At 52.1% G+C, this 14,067-nt stretch overlaps 3 protein-coding genes and 1 non-coding gene across 4 annotated transcripts in view; 1 reads left to right on the top strand and 3 right to left on the bottom strand.

The window, feature by feature from the left end:
- Nucleotides 1-1,414: 1,414 nt before the first annotated feature.
- Nucleotides 1,415-6,069, bottom strand: PHB2 (prohibitin 2). The gene is made up of 9 exons (XM_088837379.1): nt 5,792-6,069; nt 5,544-5,628; nt 5,156-5,235; nt 4,083-4,267; nt 3,538-3,667; nt 3,341-3,444; nt 2,865-2,942; nt 1,941-2,540; nt 1,415-1,761 (listed from the first exon to the last, which is right to left on the bottom strand). Exons 1-8 carry the CDS (start codon nt 5,916-5,918, stop codon nt 2,460-2,462), a joined length of 870 nt encoding a protein of 289 aa, XP_088693505.1. The 5' UTR covers nt 5,919-6,069; the 3' UTR covers nt 1,415-1,761; nt 1,941-2,459.
- On the bottom strand, nt 3,032-3,273 carry LOC129537333 (small nucleolar RNA U89). Its single transcript, XR_008681997.1, has one exon. It is a non-coding gene; the product is annotated as a small nucleolar RNA U89 (small nucleolar RNA).
- Nucleotides 6,070-6,159: 90 nt separating the features above from the next.
- EMG1 (EMG1 N1-specific pseudouridine methyltransferase) lies at nt 6,160-12,572 on the top strand. The gene is made up of 6 exons (XM_055394425.2): nt 6,160-6,471; nt 11,015-11,116; nt 11,221-11,362; nt 11,694-11,752; nt 11,835-11,984; nt 12,301-12,572. Exons 1-6 carry the CDS (start codon nt 6,304-6,306, stop codon nt 12,412-12,414), a joined length of 735 nt encoding a protein of 244 aa, XP_055250400.1. The 5' UTR covers nt 6,160-6,303; the 3' UTR covers nt 12,415-12,572.
- Nucleotides 12,573-12,768: 196 nt separating this feature from the next.
- Nucleotides 12,769-14,067, bottom strand: part of LPCAT3 (lysophosphatidylcholine acyltransferase 3) — a 35,693-nt gene continuing 34,394 nt past the window's right edge. Inside the window, exons 10-13 of the mRNA XM_055394423.2 lie at nt 13,878-14,025; nt 13,642-13,800; nt 13,405-13,527; nt 12,769-13,165 (exon numbers count right to left, since the gene is read on the bottom strand). Of these exons, the coding sequence (XP_055250398.2) occupies nt 13,411-13,527; nt 13,642-13,800; nt 13,878-14,025 (424 nt within the window). The 3' untranslated portion in view covers nt 12,769-13,165; nt 13,405-13,410. The remainder of the gene's footprint in view (nt 13,166-13,404; nt 13,528-13,641; nt 13,801-13,877; nt 14,026-14,067) is intronic.

Here is a 14,067-nt window from a genome sequence, read left to right as displayed (position 1 = left end):
CTCAAGAGAGGTGGCTCTTGGCTGGCTGGCTGCCCACAGAGGGACACAATGGCCCCAGCCCCTCCCCCAACCCAGTGGGACTTGTCATCTGGAGGATCTAGGACCCACAGCTGACCTGGAGTTTACGATTGGCTGGTAGACCTTCAAGAGACCTCAGCTGGACCGCGGCCAGAGTCCCTGGAGAGACTGGCCAGCTCCAGCCTGGATGTCTGTGACCGGCTCTGGGTCCATCTTCCAGCACAGTGTTGGATGGTCTAATGGTGAAGCTCCTAACACTGTCTGGTAAAGATGGCCCCCGGCTGGTGCCCTCGGCAGTGACCTTCAGGGAGGCCTGAAGACTACAGAGGCCTCCGGATCAGCAACCTCTGACCTTTACCCTTGGGAAGATGGGGGAAGTCACTAAGAAAGGGAAACAATAGGAGGAATCAAAATGGCTGCCTCAGAGCCCCAGGGGATCTGGACACACCGGCTGGTTCTCTGGGCACCTTCATCCCCTTCCTGCCTCGGGGATATGAAGGAAATGAAAGCGTGGACCGGACTCTGGCTCATTCCCCTCTCCCCTCGAGCTCCCAGCTCTTTAGGGCTTTGTCTTCCTGTCCCTTTCATGACAGTGAGCAGGGGGCAGTTAATATAATTTCTTCGGAAGTCACGAAGCAGGTCCCGTCACCAGGACCTTCCCGACTTCTGCAAACACTTCCGCCCCAGATGCCGGCCATCCTCCGGTTCCCACCCTTCCCTGTCTCCCTTAATACAAGGATGGGACACGGGTGAGGTGGCACGTGGGCACAGCGAGTGGGCTCCTTTCTCTGCTCGCTCAGTGGGCAGCATCGAGGAGGGAGGAGGCGCCAGGTCTGCGGGGTGGGGACAGAGCTGTGGGAGTGAAGCCCACCTCCAGAGGGCAAGCCCTGGCTGAGAAGTGCAGGCAGCCTGGGTAGGTGACATGATCCGCAGGGCGGGGGGTTTGAGCACGTAAGCCCTCTGGTGAGCTCAAGTGGTCTCCCCATAGTTCCGTGGAGCCTTGTTACCAAGGAAGCAGCTCCGGTTGGGATCATCAGATTTTTGGTCTAGCTCAGCAAAGCCACAGCTGCTCCGGCCTTAGAAAAGGAGATGTTGGTAAACAAAGGGGAGATGCGGTTTAGGAGGGCGGGGCGGGGAGTGCAGCTGGGCCCAGACCCCAAGTTCCGCGGTTCCTACCCTGGTCCTGTTTTGGATCCGGCTCTGCGTTGCGGGCTTACAGGGTGAGAGCAGCTGGCCTGGCTCTCCCGACCTGCCCCCGCAGGCGTCCTCGCGCCCCCTGCTGGCAGAGACGGAGAAGGACCCGGGAGTGCGCGGTGTGCGCGTGCGCATGTTTGCTTCCCCATGCCTGCCTTCCCGGCAGCACTCAGGTCGCACTCGAACACCGGGAGGCTTTGACTTCAGCTTCAGTAATAAAAATTTATTGAGAATTCCTGGGGTGGTGGTTATCGCCTCCGGATCACGAGGGAGGAATCAACACCGTAGCAAATCACTGAGAAATCACACTGTCCCCAAACCCCTGGCCAACACAGGGAGAAAAGTCATTGCCCCAGAAATGGTCAGTCTTTGTTCATCAGAAGGGTTGGGAGGAGCGATGGAGAAGGACCTTCTCATGATGGTGGGGTGGGGATGGGGTGGGTCCCAAGGTGATTCCTCAAACACCAGGGCAGAAACAGATCCACTTCCTCCCTGGAGGCAGAGTTCTTGGTCAACCAGGCTCATTTCTTACCCTTGATGAGACTGTCACTGTGGAAATGAGACAGACCGTGACATGATTAGGGAACACACCTGTGAGAGGCACAGCATCTCAGGCCACCCCCTCCTCCCCAGCCACGGGTGTGTGGGTGGGAAGGTGAGAAAGGGGAGCTGGTGGGGGAAAGGCAGGTACTGGGAGATAAACCCCACAAGGTTTGTCCACTACTTACCTTCCCCTGAGGACACCAGGTCACCACATGAACAGGAAACACAGAAAGACAAAACAAAGGTACATGTGACTGACAAGTTTCAGGCCCCACCCAGCTCTAACCGCTTCTGCCCTCCAAAGAGAAAAAGACAAGCCTGTGGAAGCCGGAGTCTCAGGCTCTGGGAAGGAAGAGACTTGCTCCCTCAGCCATTGCCAGGTCTCACCTCTGCCTTCCTAGCATGCTTCGGTGCCCCAGAGCAGCTCCCCAGGACAAGGACTGAATATCATCTTTCACTGTTTTTCAGTGAAAGGGAACTTTACAATTAAAGCGCTTTTTACACGAACAATCCTATTTGATCTCATAAAATCAATCCTCTGCGCCTCAAGGTCGGAATTATCAACCAACCACTTTTCTAACTTTGATCCAGAGAAATGATGTTTTCCAGGGTCATATGAGTAGACTAGTAACAGGTTCTAGAACCTGAGCAGCCAGACTCCAGCCCCTGATCTGTGTGGACGACCCAGGTGAAGGCCCTGTCTCTCACCGGGTGAAACTTTCATCCTGTAGGTTGAGCACGAGGTTGTCAGCAGTGAGATAGATACGATTCTGTGAGGTGGCGATCTACAGGGCAGGAAACGAGACAAACGTTTGCATCAGGCAAAAAAGACCTTGATTCCTACCCCTGCAATTCAATAACCACTGACGGAACACCTGGGGGTTTAGAACAGGGATGCTGGGATGAGCACCCTGGTTTCTGTGCTCACTCAGGGATCCAAAGCAATGAGTAACGGTGATGGGTTAGGTCTACAGGAAGCATGAACAGAAGGTCAGGGGAGCCCAGGGGAGTAATTTTTGATGAGAGGAAGAGTATCAGACAAGCCAATATGAACAGAAATCTGAACAAGGAAGATTCTACTTCCCTCCCTTCAGTGTGTGCACACTCACCGTCTTGGAGATGTTCTGGGCTGCCCGGATCTTGCGCAGCTTGATATAACCTGGGTTCTTGCTCAGAGCCTCTCCCAAGTGAGCAGGATGCAGTTAAGGGGCCACACGAGGCCAGATCTCAATCCGCCCGGTCCTGCCTACTCCCTCCACTCGGCCCTCCCCTGGGCTGTCAGATCCAAGGTTGCGCTCAAGTGGCTCGTGCCCAGCCCCACCTATCGGCCTCCCTGCAGGCAGCTGCCGGGAACTGGAGGCAGCAGCGGACGTGGAGGCGAGGCCAGCCTGCTGTTGATCTGACTCATGGCAGGGAACCAGCCCTCGGGTGCCCCACTAAGCTCTCAGATCCCACTTGGAATCCCGCCCCAGGGGTCGAAGGGCACGGGTCGCATTCGCCTTAAGTCTCATCAGCCAGCCTACAGGGGAGGATGAGGAGCGGCGTGCGCCGGAGCTGTGCAGGGAGCGCTTCTGCGGAAGGATATCATCCGCGCCGCCTCGGCCTCACCCTCCGCCTGCACGATCTTCTGCCGCTGTTCCTGCTTTGCCTTCTCCACCAGGAACTGGGCGCGCTGAGCCTCCTGCTGGGCTGTGGCGGGAGAGAATCGGGGTCACGGTGATGCGAGGCGGCGGGAACCCTGTCGCCCCTGCCTGCTTCCTCTGACGCCCTCGCCTAACTCACCCACTTGTTTGGCTTCCACAGCAGCCGTGTACTCGCGGCTAAAGCTCAGCTCGGTGATGGCTACGTCGTCCAAGATGAGGCTGAAGTCCTTGGCCCTCTCTGTCAGCTCCCGTCGGATCAGCAAGGACACCTGGGGGGCGGGGGCGGACGGGAGAGGGGCGTTGAAGGGGCCAGTGAACTGAAAGAAAGGCGTGCTGCCATGACCACGGGAATCCCAGATCTCCGGAACACCGCAGGGGCACACTGATGCTCTCCGAGTTCCTCACTGGGCCCGCCGAGCTGGAGAGGCGTTGGTCACACGGACTCTTAAGCTCCACTCTTTCCAAAACCGTCTGTGTGGGTCTAGACCACGGTTCTCCCTCCCTGCCTGACATTAACCAGGCCCAGCCCTCGTTCCCCACACTGGCCATCAGCACGGCTTTTTAGGTGGATGGGACCTCAGGTTACAGTCCTTTCCTAATGGGCTGCTTTTCCTAAAAGCCTGTCTGCGGGGCTTCGGAGGGAAATGCTGATGCTATGGGAGAGAAGGGGAGCTGGAGTCAGACCTGGGCCCGCTGGGTGATCAGCTGGGAGGCGTTGAACTTGGCCACCACGCTCTTGAGCACCTCGTTGACAATGGACGGCAACACTCGCTCCTCGTAGTCCAGCCCCAGGCGCTGGTACATGCTGGGCAGCTCCATGGCATTGGGTCGGGACAGCACCCGCAGGGATATGTTCACCATCTGCAGGTCTAAGAAAGAGGTCAGCAGTGGCTGGGCGAGGCTACTGGGGGCTCACCTGGCCTCTCGGCAAGCTGCCCTCCCCAGGCATTTTCTCCTGTGTGCGACTCCCTGGCTACCTAGGGCAGTGCCCTGTGGCCCAGAACGGCCTTGGGTGGAGGAGAGTGAGGAGGCTGACGAGAGGTGACTCAGCACAGGCCAAGTGCACACTTGTCCATGGTCAGATCTTCTCTACCCACGGCCCCTCCTCCAGAAAAGCTGACTTTTTTTTCTTGACGCTTCACTGAAAGTTGTTACACTGTATCGTTACCACCGGTCTCCTGAACTAGACAGTAAGAACTTGAGAACAAAGACTATTTGTCAATCATTTTTAAGGCCTAGGGTTTTGGGAATTTAAGAAACCTTCACTGAAGATAATGCAAAAAAGTGCATTACAGGTGAGCTACTTGCCTCATTGTGTGTGTGTGTCTGTTTGTGTAAGGGTTGATCTGGGGAATCTCAAAGGCACAACATCTGTGAGTGGTCTAGGAGGGAATAAGTGCCCTAGAGAACAGGTGAAGAGTGGGACCAAGTTTCCCCAGAACAGAATGTACCAGTAGATTAATAAATCAAACAGTTAAAGAAAGGTTTTAAAGCGAGGCTTTGACCTAGGTAGTGAATAAGACAAAAGACAAACAATGCTCTTACTGAGTTTACATTAGGGGGAGGAATAGTTGAAAAGGAGCTAATGCACAGCATGTCTAGAATGTACTGCTTTAATCCCTGGAGCAGGTGCTTTTATTACACCTTGTTTGCAGAAGTGGAATCCAAAGTCCAAGAGATCTGACAATACCATCTTCCCCAGTCTCTGACCAGGCTCCCGTGTTTACTGTCAGGGACGCCCCAGTGCCCAGACCTACCTTTGGAGCCTGTTGGGGAGGAAATTTTTCGGGGTCTGGCCCGAATGTCATAGATGATGGGGTACTGGAACCAGGGGATCCTGGAGGGGAGGGAACAGGGATAGGGGTTAGGAAGCTGCGATTTCACTAGTTCTGCCCGGTTTTCCTTCACCACGTGTTTCTTGGCCTTCTCCTCCTCTTAATGACCACGGTCAAGGAGAAATTATCTTCTCCCTTCGGAAAACAACAGTATGTGCTGCTGGAGATTTGGGCAGCACCGCTGTTCGGGGAGATGGGGTGAGAAGGGGAAAGGGCAGTGTTGAATCTCGCTGTAAGTCTTACTACGGGTACTGGTGGGTCGACGTTCAAGGGTGAAGGGTCAGGGTCAGTCAGCTCTGCCCGCCATTACCTGAAGTGAAGGCCCTCGGCCAGAATGGTATCCTGCTGCACGCCTCCGATCCGGTTAAAGAAAATGGCTCTGTGTCCTCCTTCCACTGCAGGGAGAGGGGTGGGGGTCAGTCCAGGCCGGGCTCAGAGTACGTGCCAGCTTCTGGTGGGGCGGGGTGAGGGGCTGGGTGAGCGCGGGGCCCCGGCGGGGCTGGGAAGGGATCCAGGGAAGGTTGGCGGGAGTCCGGAGAGTGGGCGCAGGTTGCTCACCGGTGAACACCGATTCGCGGATGCCGTAGGCCACGGCGCCGGCCCCCAGCAGTAGCTTCAGCGCCGTGCCCATGCCCCGGGGCCCGGAGGGCAGCCGGCCCGCTAAGTCCTTCAAGTTCTGGGCCATGTTCGGTCCTGAGGCCGGCGGCGCCAGTGGTAAGAAGGGGGTGCCAGCCCGTCTCTACCGCGCTCCCGCTTAGGGATGGCACCCTTCACACGAGGGTCCGGGCCCCAGGTGCTTGCGGGAGAAAGGGCACCGGAAGTGCGCTCCCTTCTAAATCCTCCCCGCAGCGCACGGCGGACCGGAGCTGGGCGCACAGGAAGTACGCATCCGGAAGTCGAGCCCCTTTCTGGAACCCTGCCCTCCCAGAGAGGCTTCGCGAACTCCAGACCCGGAGCCGTCGCCATTTCCGAGCGCCCACTTTCGAAATGGCAGACGGAAGGAAGCCTGCGACTGGGGCGAGCTTGAGGCCAATTTAAGGACGTTACACAATTTCCGACCCGGGTGCAAGATGGCTGCGCCCAGTGGGTCATTCCAACCTCGTGAGCGCCGGGCTGCGGAGCAGGAAGAGGACTGGGATGCTGTGGCGCCCAAGCGGCCCCGACTTGGGGCGGGAAGCAAAATCGGAGGCCGTAGACTCATTGTGGTGCTGGAAGGAGCCAGTCTGGAGACAGTCAAGGTAGACTCGGACTAGGAGATGGAGAGCTAGTGGATCGATAGGATGGGATCCGGTATGGTGAGGGTGGTGGGCTCAGGGGGTGATGGGTGGAGAAAGCAGAGACGGGTGAAGCATACTTTTGGAGAAGGAGTGGCCTAATCGACTGCCTCTTCGTTTAACATCCTGGGTTGGCAGTACTCGTTTTCTTTGCTCTTGAATCTCATTGTCACTCACATCCTTGCTTCCGATTGATTTACTAGGATTCTGTGATAACCCTAACCCCAAAGTCGTCTTAGGGGAGAGGTTTCGTCCCTCGCGTCGTTCCTTGGTTCATCCCAGGACAAGTTTACTGGGCAAAGGGGAAAGTTAATTACTGTAGCTTAGTCAGTCAGTTCAGTCGCTCAGTCGTGTCCGACTCTTTGCGACCCCATGAACGGCCGCACGCCAGGCCTCCCTGTCCATCACCAACTCTCAGAGTCCACCCAAATCCATGTCCATTTTGTCGGTGTTGCCATCCAACCATCTCATCCTCTGTCGTCCCCTTCTCCTGCCCTCAATCTTTCCCAGCATCAGGGTCTTTTCAAATGAGTCAGCTCTCTGCATCAGGTGGCCAAAGTATTGGAGTTTGAGCTTCAACATCAGTCCTTCCAATGAACACCCAGGACTGATCTCCCCTAGGATGGACTGGCTGGATCTCCTAGCAGTCCAAGGGACTCTCAGGAGTCTTCTCCAACACCACAGTTCAAAAGCATCAATTCTTCAGCGCTTAGCTTTCTTTATAGTCCAACTCTCACATCCATACATGACTATTGGAAAAACCATAGCCTTGACCAGATGGACCTTTGTTGGCAAAGTAATGTCTGCTTTTTAATATGCTGTCTAGGTTGATTATAACTTTCTTTCCAAGGAGCAAGCGTCTTTTAATTTCATGGCTGCAGTCACAATCCGCAGTGATTTTGGATCCCAGAAAAATAAAGTTAGCCACTGTTTCCCCATCTATTTGCCATGAAGTGATGGGACCGGATGCCATGATCTTAGTTTTCTGAATGTTGAGCTTTAAGCCAACTTTTTCACTGTCCTCTTTCCCTTTCATCAAGAGGCTCTTTAACTCAGTCGGCCCACCCTTTTATTTGTAAGGACTTAGTGTTTTCATTCGTTGAAACGTGTCTGTCAGTCTCCTCTATTAGTACTATACATTTCAAAACACTGTGTGGATCGGGTTATCATTAATACATTCACATCTTTATTTTTACCTATCATTTGTCTCTTCTCCCAAATAAATCTGGCAGTTCCCCTGTCTTAAAACTTAATGCAGTGTTCTCATTCCTTTTGACATTATTTCTCTTGCCCTTTAGAGCTAAACTTGTTCATTGGATAGAGCCAGAAGAAACAGCACAAGTTGAGAAGTAAGACCTGAATTTTAACCCAGGTTCTTACACTTAAGCATCTGATTCTTGAGAAAAGTTTGTAGTCAGTTTGTAAAACACAGTTAATATTTTGCAGGGAGATTGTAATGAAAGTGCTTTAAAAGTAGTACATTTCCATAGTAATCTAGGTGCAATTCTTTTCCATCTTTCTTTCCTCAGCCACTATGGCACTTTATTAAGCTTGCAGTTTAGAAAACTTTTTAAATGACCAGCTAATCAGGTTTTCTTTCATTTTCTTCTATAATTGATATTACTGAACCTAATTATAGGTTCACATATTCATCCCTCCAGCCTGTTAGTTCTCAGATTCACTTAACCACTTCGTTTCCTGGTACATTCTGTGGGGATGATGGTATTTGTACCTATTTTACTGGATTGTTGGGAGGATTAAAGGAGTTAATGTGTGTAAAGGATTTAAAATAATCTTTGTCACTTGGAATTAGTTGTTACTGATTCAGGTTACTTATTAAGAAGCTGAAAAGGTTGTGGCTAAATTAAAGTTCGTAGAACATACTCCAGAGTAAATTAGGCCAGTTGTCATTAATGGTACTCCAAGGGTGATACATGGGAAATAGATGGAAAAACAGTGGAAACAGTGTCAGACTTTGTTTTTTTGGGCTCCAAAATCACTGCAGATGCTGATTGCAGCCATGAAATTAAAAGACGCTTGCTCCTTGGAAGGAAAGTTATGACCAACCTTGATAGTATATTAAAAAGCAGAGACATTACTTTGCCAACCAAGGTCCGTCTAGTCAAGGCAATGGTTTTTCCCGTGGTCATGTATGGATGTGAGAGTTGGACTGTGAAGAAGGCTGATCGCCGAAGAATTGATGCTTTTGAACTGTGGTGTTGGAGAAGACTCTTGAGAGTCCCTTATACTGCAAGGAGATCCAACCAGTCCATTCTAAAGGAGATCAATCCTGGATGTTCATTGGAGGGACTGATGCTAAAGCTGAAACTTCAATACTTTGGCCACCTCATGTGACGAGTTGACTCACTGGAAAAGACTCTGATGCTGGGAAAGGTTGGGGGCGGGAGGAGAAGGGGACGACGGAGAATGAGATGGCTGGATGGCATCACCGACTCTGTGGACATGAGTTTGAGTGTACTCCGGGAGTTGGTGATGGACAGGGAGGCCTGGCGTGCTGTGATTCATGGGGTCGCGGAGAGTCGGACACGACTGAGCGGCTGAACTGAACTGAACTGAACTGAAGGGTGATACAATCCGTTGCTGAAGTTGAAGCTGAAGGTTGAAGTCTTCTGTACTGTCAGCTCGTGTCTTCCGTGTGCTGGTGACTCTTGCTTCCGCCAGCCTCATCAGCCTGCTCTGTTTCTTTTTTAAAAAAACATTTATTTGGCTGTGTTTGGTCACAGTTGTGACACATGAGACCTTCACTGCGGCATGCCGGGTCTAGTTCCCCCACCAGGGATCTAACCTGGGCCCCCTGCATTGGGAGTGTAGAGTCTTAGTCACTGGCCCACCAGGGAAGTCCCCGCTCCGTTTATTCTTTGTACTTCTGCCTCACTGGCCTCCTCTAAGCTCTTTGAAAGCACTAAATTCTCTTATACCTTAAGGCCATTGCAGATAATGTTGTTTAACTGCAAGCACCCTTTACTCAGCTCTTTGCCTCATTAATTCCTACTTAATGTTTATTCATTGGACAATTATTGAGTCTATTATGTTACTCATCCTTCAGTTATTAAATGTTACTCTCTCATAGAAATGATTCCCTTCCTGGTATAAATCAGGTCCTCATAATCCTTTAGTGAACCATTTAGTTCTTCGTGTTTATCACAATTTGAATTAAATATTCATGTGGTTGGTTGTCTTTTCCACTAGAAGGCTATAATAAGGACAGAAAATAAGGTTTTAAAAATTCTTACATCTCTAGTACCTACTACAGAATACATTTGGTATTCATTGATTATTTTAATTAGTGGTTTTCAAGCTTATTAACCACAGCCCACAATAAAAAGAAAAAAATTACACGGTGAGCCAGTGTGTATACTCAGCTATATGAAGGAGAAAGTTTCATAGTCCTTTATCTACCATGACTGCATTTGAATTACTCTGATGTTTTCTGTTCTATTCCATTAAAAGAACAAAACCTTGGTTATAATTTACTAATGAGTCAAAACTAGATTCATCTATTCAAGGGGTTCTTTTTTTTCTATAATTAAGAATGTCCTTGGAATAGGAAATGGCAACCCACACCAATATTCTTGCCTAGGAAGTCCCATGGACAGAGGAGCCTGGTGGGTTACAGTCCATGGGGTCACAGAGTTGGACACAACTGAGCACGCACATACATACAACAGTGTTCCCTGGACTTAATTCTTGGCCCTTTTTGTTCTCTGTGACATTTTTATGTCACTTAATTTCAAAATCTATTTGCCTCTTCCCCTAAACTTTTTGGAGTCATAGCTCAAAATGTTGCCAGGCATACAAATACTGTATTGATACATAAAAACTTAGCCTTTCAAAACTGTATTAGTACTTAAAACTTTTTTCTGACCACCCTAATGCTCCTCAGGGCTCCAATTTGCAATTGTTTCTTTTAGTTGTTTATCACACATGTAAACCTGGAACCACCTTTTCTTTAACTTCTGAGAATGTTCCTTGGTTACACTACCTCTGGCCTCATTAGTTTTCACACTTCTTCCTGTTCAGATTTGCATCTCTTCACATTGTGCATGCTTGTTTTAAGCAGACTGAGGGTAGGGACCATGTACGTTTTGCCCACTGTGCATGTAATGCTTTTGTGGTAAACAAGCCTTCAGCCTTTCTCACTAACCTAACTTTTGCCTGGTTCCAGAACCCCTGACTGGCTTTACTTGATACCCATACATAGGTTTTAAAATTAGATCCAGTTTAGAGTGTGTGGAATCACAGGCTGCCCTCTTCCTCCTGCTTCCCTCCAAGATCAGTGATGGGGGTGGGGTGGGGAAGCTGTGGGCACAGAGGATCCCTTGCAGGATTTGGGTGCCCCACCCCAAGTGTCTGATGTATAGATCTGGGGTGGGCCTGAGAATCTGACTGTTCAGCAAGTTTTCAGATGCTGCTGGTCTGGGGACCCCTCTGAGAACTGGCGTTTCAGGGAAAAGCAGCTTATGTAGCTCTTGTTCCCTGTTCTCAGGTGGGGAAGACGTATGAGTTGCTCAACTGTGACAAGCACAAGTCCATGTTGTTGAAGAATGGCCGGGACCCTGGGGAAGTGAGGCCGGACATAGCTCACCAGGTAACTCCAGGGGTGGAGCTCAGGCCCTGGGGCCTCTGGACAGAAGGTAAGGCAGCTGTGGGGCTTCTTTTCCATCCTGACTGTGCCCTGGTCTCCACCCTCAGAGTTTACTGATGCTGATGGACAGTCCCCTGAACCGGGCGGGCTTGCTCCAGGTTTACATCCACACACAGAAGAATGTGCTGATTGAAGTGAACCCCCAGACTCGAATTCCCAGAACCTTTGACCGCTTTTGTGGCCTCATGGGTGAGAGAGAAACTTGGCAGAATTGATGAAGAGGAAGGGGAATAGAGGAAGGGGAATAAAGTTTTTTAAGTCGGGGAGGGGTCATGTGACTGATTCCAGAACCAGGGGTCTGCACTTTCTTCCCATGTGTGTGGGTTCCTGGCTGCAGAGAAGGGAGGGGGGCCTGTCACTGCACAACCAGCCTCGCGCTTGGCAGCTACTTGTTGAGAACATCTCAGCTGTGGGGATGCACGGGACACGTGGAACCCAGCTCACCTAAGGGTTTCTGGTTGCATCACTGGGCATGAGAAGTTGGGTCTCCACCTAGCTCTGAACTGTTTTTCTGCCCTAGTTCAGCTTTTACACAAACTCAGCGTTCGAGCAGCTGATGGCCCCCAGAAGCTCTTGAAGGTGAGGCGTTGTTACCTACTGGTTGGAGGTGGTGTTCTGGGAATGTTTCTAGGGCTGATTATTATTTATTTATTTTCTTTAGGTGATTAAGAATCCAGTGTCAGACCACTTCCCAGTTGGGTGTATGAAAATTGGCACTTCTTTTTCCGTCCCGGTCGTCAGTGATGTGCGAGAGCTGGCGCCCAGCAGTGACCCCATTGTCTTTGTGGTGGGGGCCTTTGCCCATGGCAAGGTAAGGCCTGGGCTCAACTCTCAGATTCTTCACGGAGCTGAAGCTTAGCACAGAATCCCGAGAGCACTCAGCATTGTGATGATCCTTAGGAGTTGGGAGGTAGAGGGTGAGGAAAAAGCTGAGGGGGCTCCACCTCCTGCCCCCGGCGCATCCTATGAGGAACGCTGGGGTGTGCGTCATGGTTGGAACTAGTCCTTCTCCATCCTTTGCCTGCACTGGTGGTAAACAGTGGTATGAGATGGCAGCTTTTCTGCCCTAAAGAAGGGCTGAACCTGTGACGGAGCGACCGAGCCGCTGACGGGTGCTCTTTCCTCAGGTGGACGTGGAGTACACAGAGCAGATGGTGTCCATTAGCAACTACCCGCTCTCTGCCGCCCTCACCTGTGCGAAAGTCACCACTGCCTTTGAAGAAGCGTGGGGGGTCGTCTGACAGCAGAGGCCGGTCCCAACAGACACTGCGAACGTTGCTTCCCGCCCATCCTCAGTCGACTGCTGGAAGACCCCCCTCCCTGCACCCAGACTGGGGTCTGCGGAAGTCCAGGCTGTACGCCTGCGATCTGTTTATTTTATAAACGTTGCTCTTGTAAACCTGCTTGTCCTCTGAGAGTTCCTAAACTCAGCAGCATCTGATGGTGTGACCTGGTGTAATCCCTCAGACCTCAGGAAGACCCGTGAGGTTACGGTGTTTGCAGTCTGGTGCCCTAAACAAGGGAGTCCTGATTGTTTCAGCCATGGCACGCATGGAGGGCTGTGTTTGAAAGAAAGTAGCCAGGGGCGCCAGCCGTGAAAAACCAAACTGAAGTGATTTTATGTGGTACAGTCAGTCCAAGGTAGAAAAGTGGAGCAGGCGGGGCCTTGCCCCTCCCTTCCCCCCATGGGGGGGAGGAGGCAGGCACGGATACAATCATAGTAAATTGGCAGAAGAAAAACACAAGTTCCTGGCTAGAGGGGGAAGAGATAAGGCAACGTGCATGGGGGAGCCCAGAGGAGGGACGTGGGCCCCTCTGCTCCTCCCACGAGAGTTTCCCCTTTGGCCCCAAATGGAGACATGGCCGGCGGCAGAGGCACAGCTGGGGAGCCCCGTCTTCCCAGACCCTGACTTCTGGTTCTCTGTGCTCCAGGGCAGAGGAGTGCTGCGAAGGGAGGCGGGTCGTTGGTGTGCCAGTCCTGCTCTGGGCCACCTGTGAGGGGAGAAAGCGGGAGGCCAGTTGACGTTACCTGGTCCCCGGGCCCCAGCCCTTCCAGCTCCCTCCGGGTACCTCTCAGAGCAGTCAGCGCCCCATACGGTGTTTCTGGAAGCCAGGCCCTGTGAGGTTCACGCCATCTTCCCCAGGACTACCCGTCCCCCACCCCAATCCCAGTCCATGGCTGTCTTCTGTGACCTGGTAGTTTATGCTCAGTTGTAAGGAGGTGTACTTACCAGGGATTACTCCATTTTCTTTAACTTCTCTTTCCTCGGCACCATCACTTTACGGACGTAAGGCAATATGAATAGTAGACTCAAGAAGAAGACGTGGCCGAGGAAATAGATGGACTTGTACACCTGTGGGGACACGCAGCCTCCGCGGTAGACGACAGCCTGAAACTTCCCCCTCCCCGCTGCCCGCCTGACCCCTCAGCAGTCCCTTCCCCTCCTGGTGGGTAGGCCCCTGGCTACCTTCATCCACTTGTCCCACGTGAAGAGGCAGAAAGCGGTCATCGAGTAGCCCATGAAGAGCCAGTGGATGGTCTGCTGCACCAGATAGTAGAGGGGCTGCAGGACGGTGATGGAGGCCAACCTGCTGAGGACTGGGCTGTCTCGAATCAAGCTGGCAGCCTGGGGAGGAAGGAACGGACTCACTCAACCTTGCTCCTCTGCTCAGGCCCCCTCTGCCTGCCATCCTGAAGGCTCACCTGTCTCTCCACAATAACAATGAGGAATTCCATCTGGAAGCAGACCAGGTACCCTGAGTGGAGGCCGTGCCAAAGTGCCAAGAATAGCAATGAGAGGCCCTGGGATAGAACTTTATTTCCGAGGAACTTGAGTCGTTTGAAGAAGTAGCTGGAGAGAAGGGTGAGAGAGGGTGAGCCTCAGATCCATTCT

This window comes from Moschus berezovskii, chromosome 6 (genome assembly GCF_049115385.1).
Source record: "Moschus berezovskii isolate FMDL1 chromosome 6, NW_MosBer_1.0, whole genome shotgun sequence".
Lineage (NCBI taxonomy): Eukaryota > Metazoa > Chordata > Mammalia > Artiodactyla > Moschidae > Moschus > Moschus berezovskii.
The sequence above is the reverse complement of the archived record's forward strand: the minus strand, read 5'-3'. Positions and strand labels throughout refer to the sequence as shown.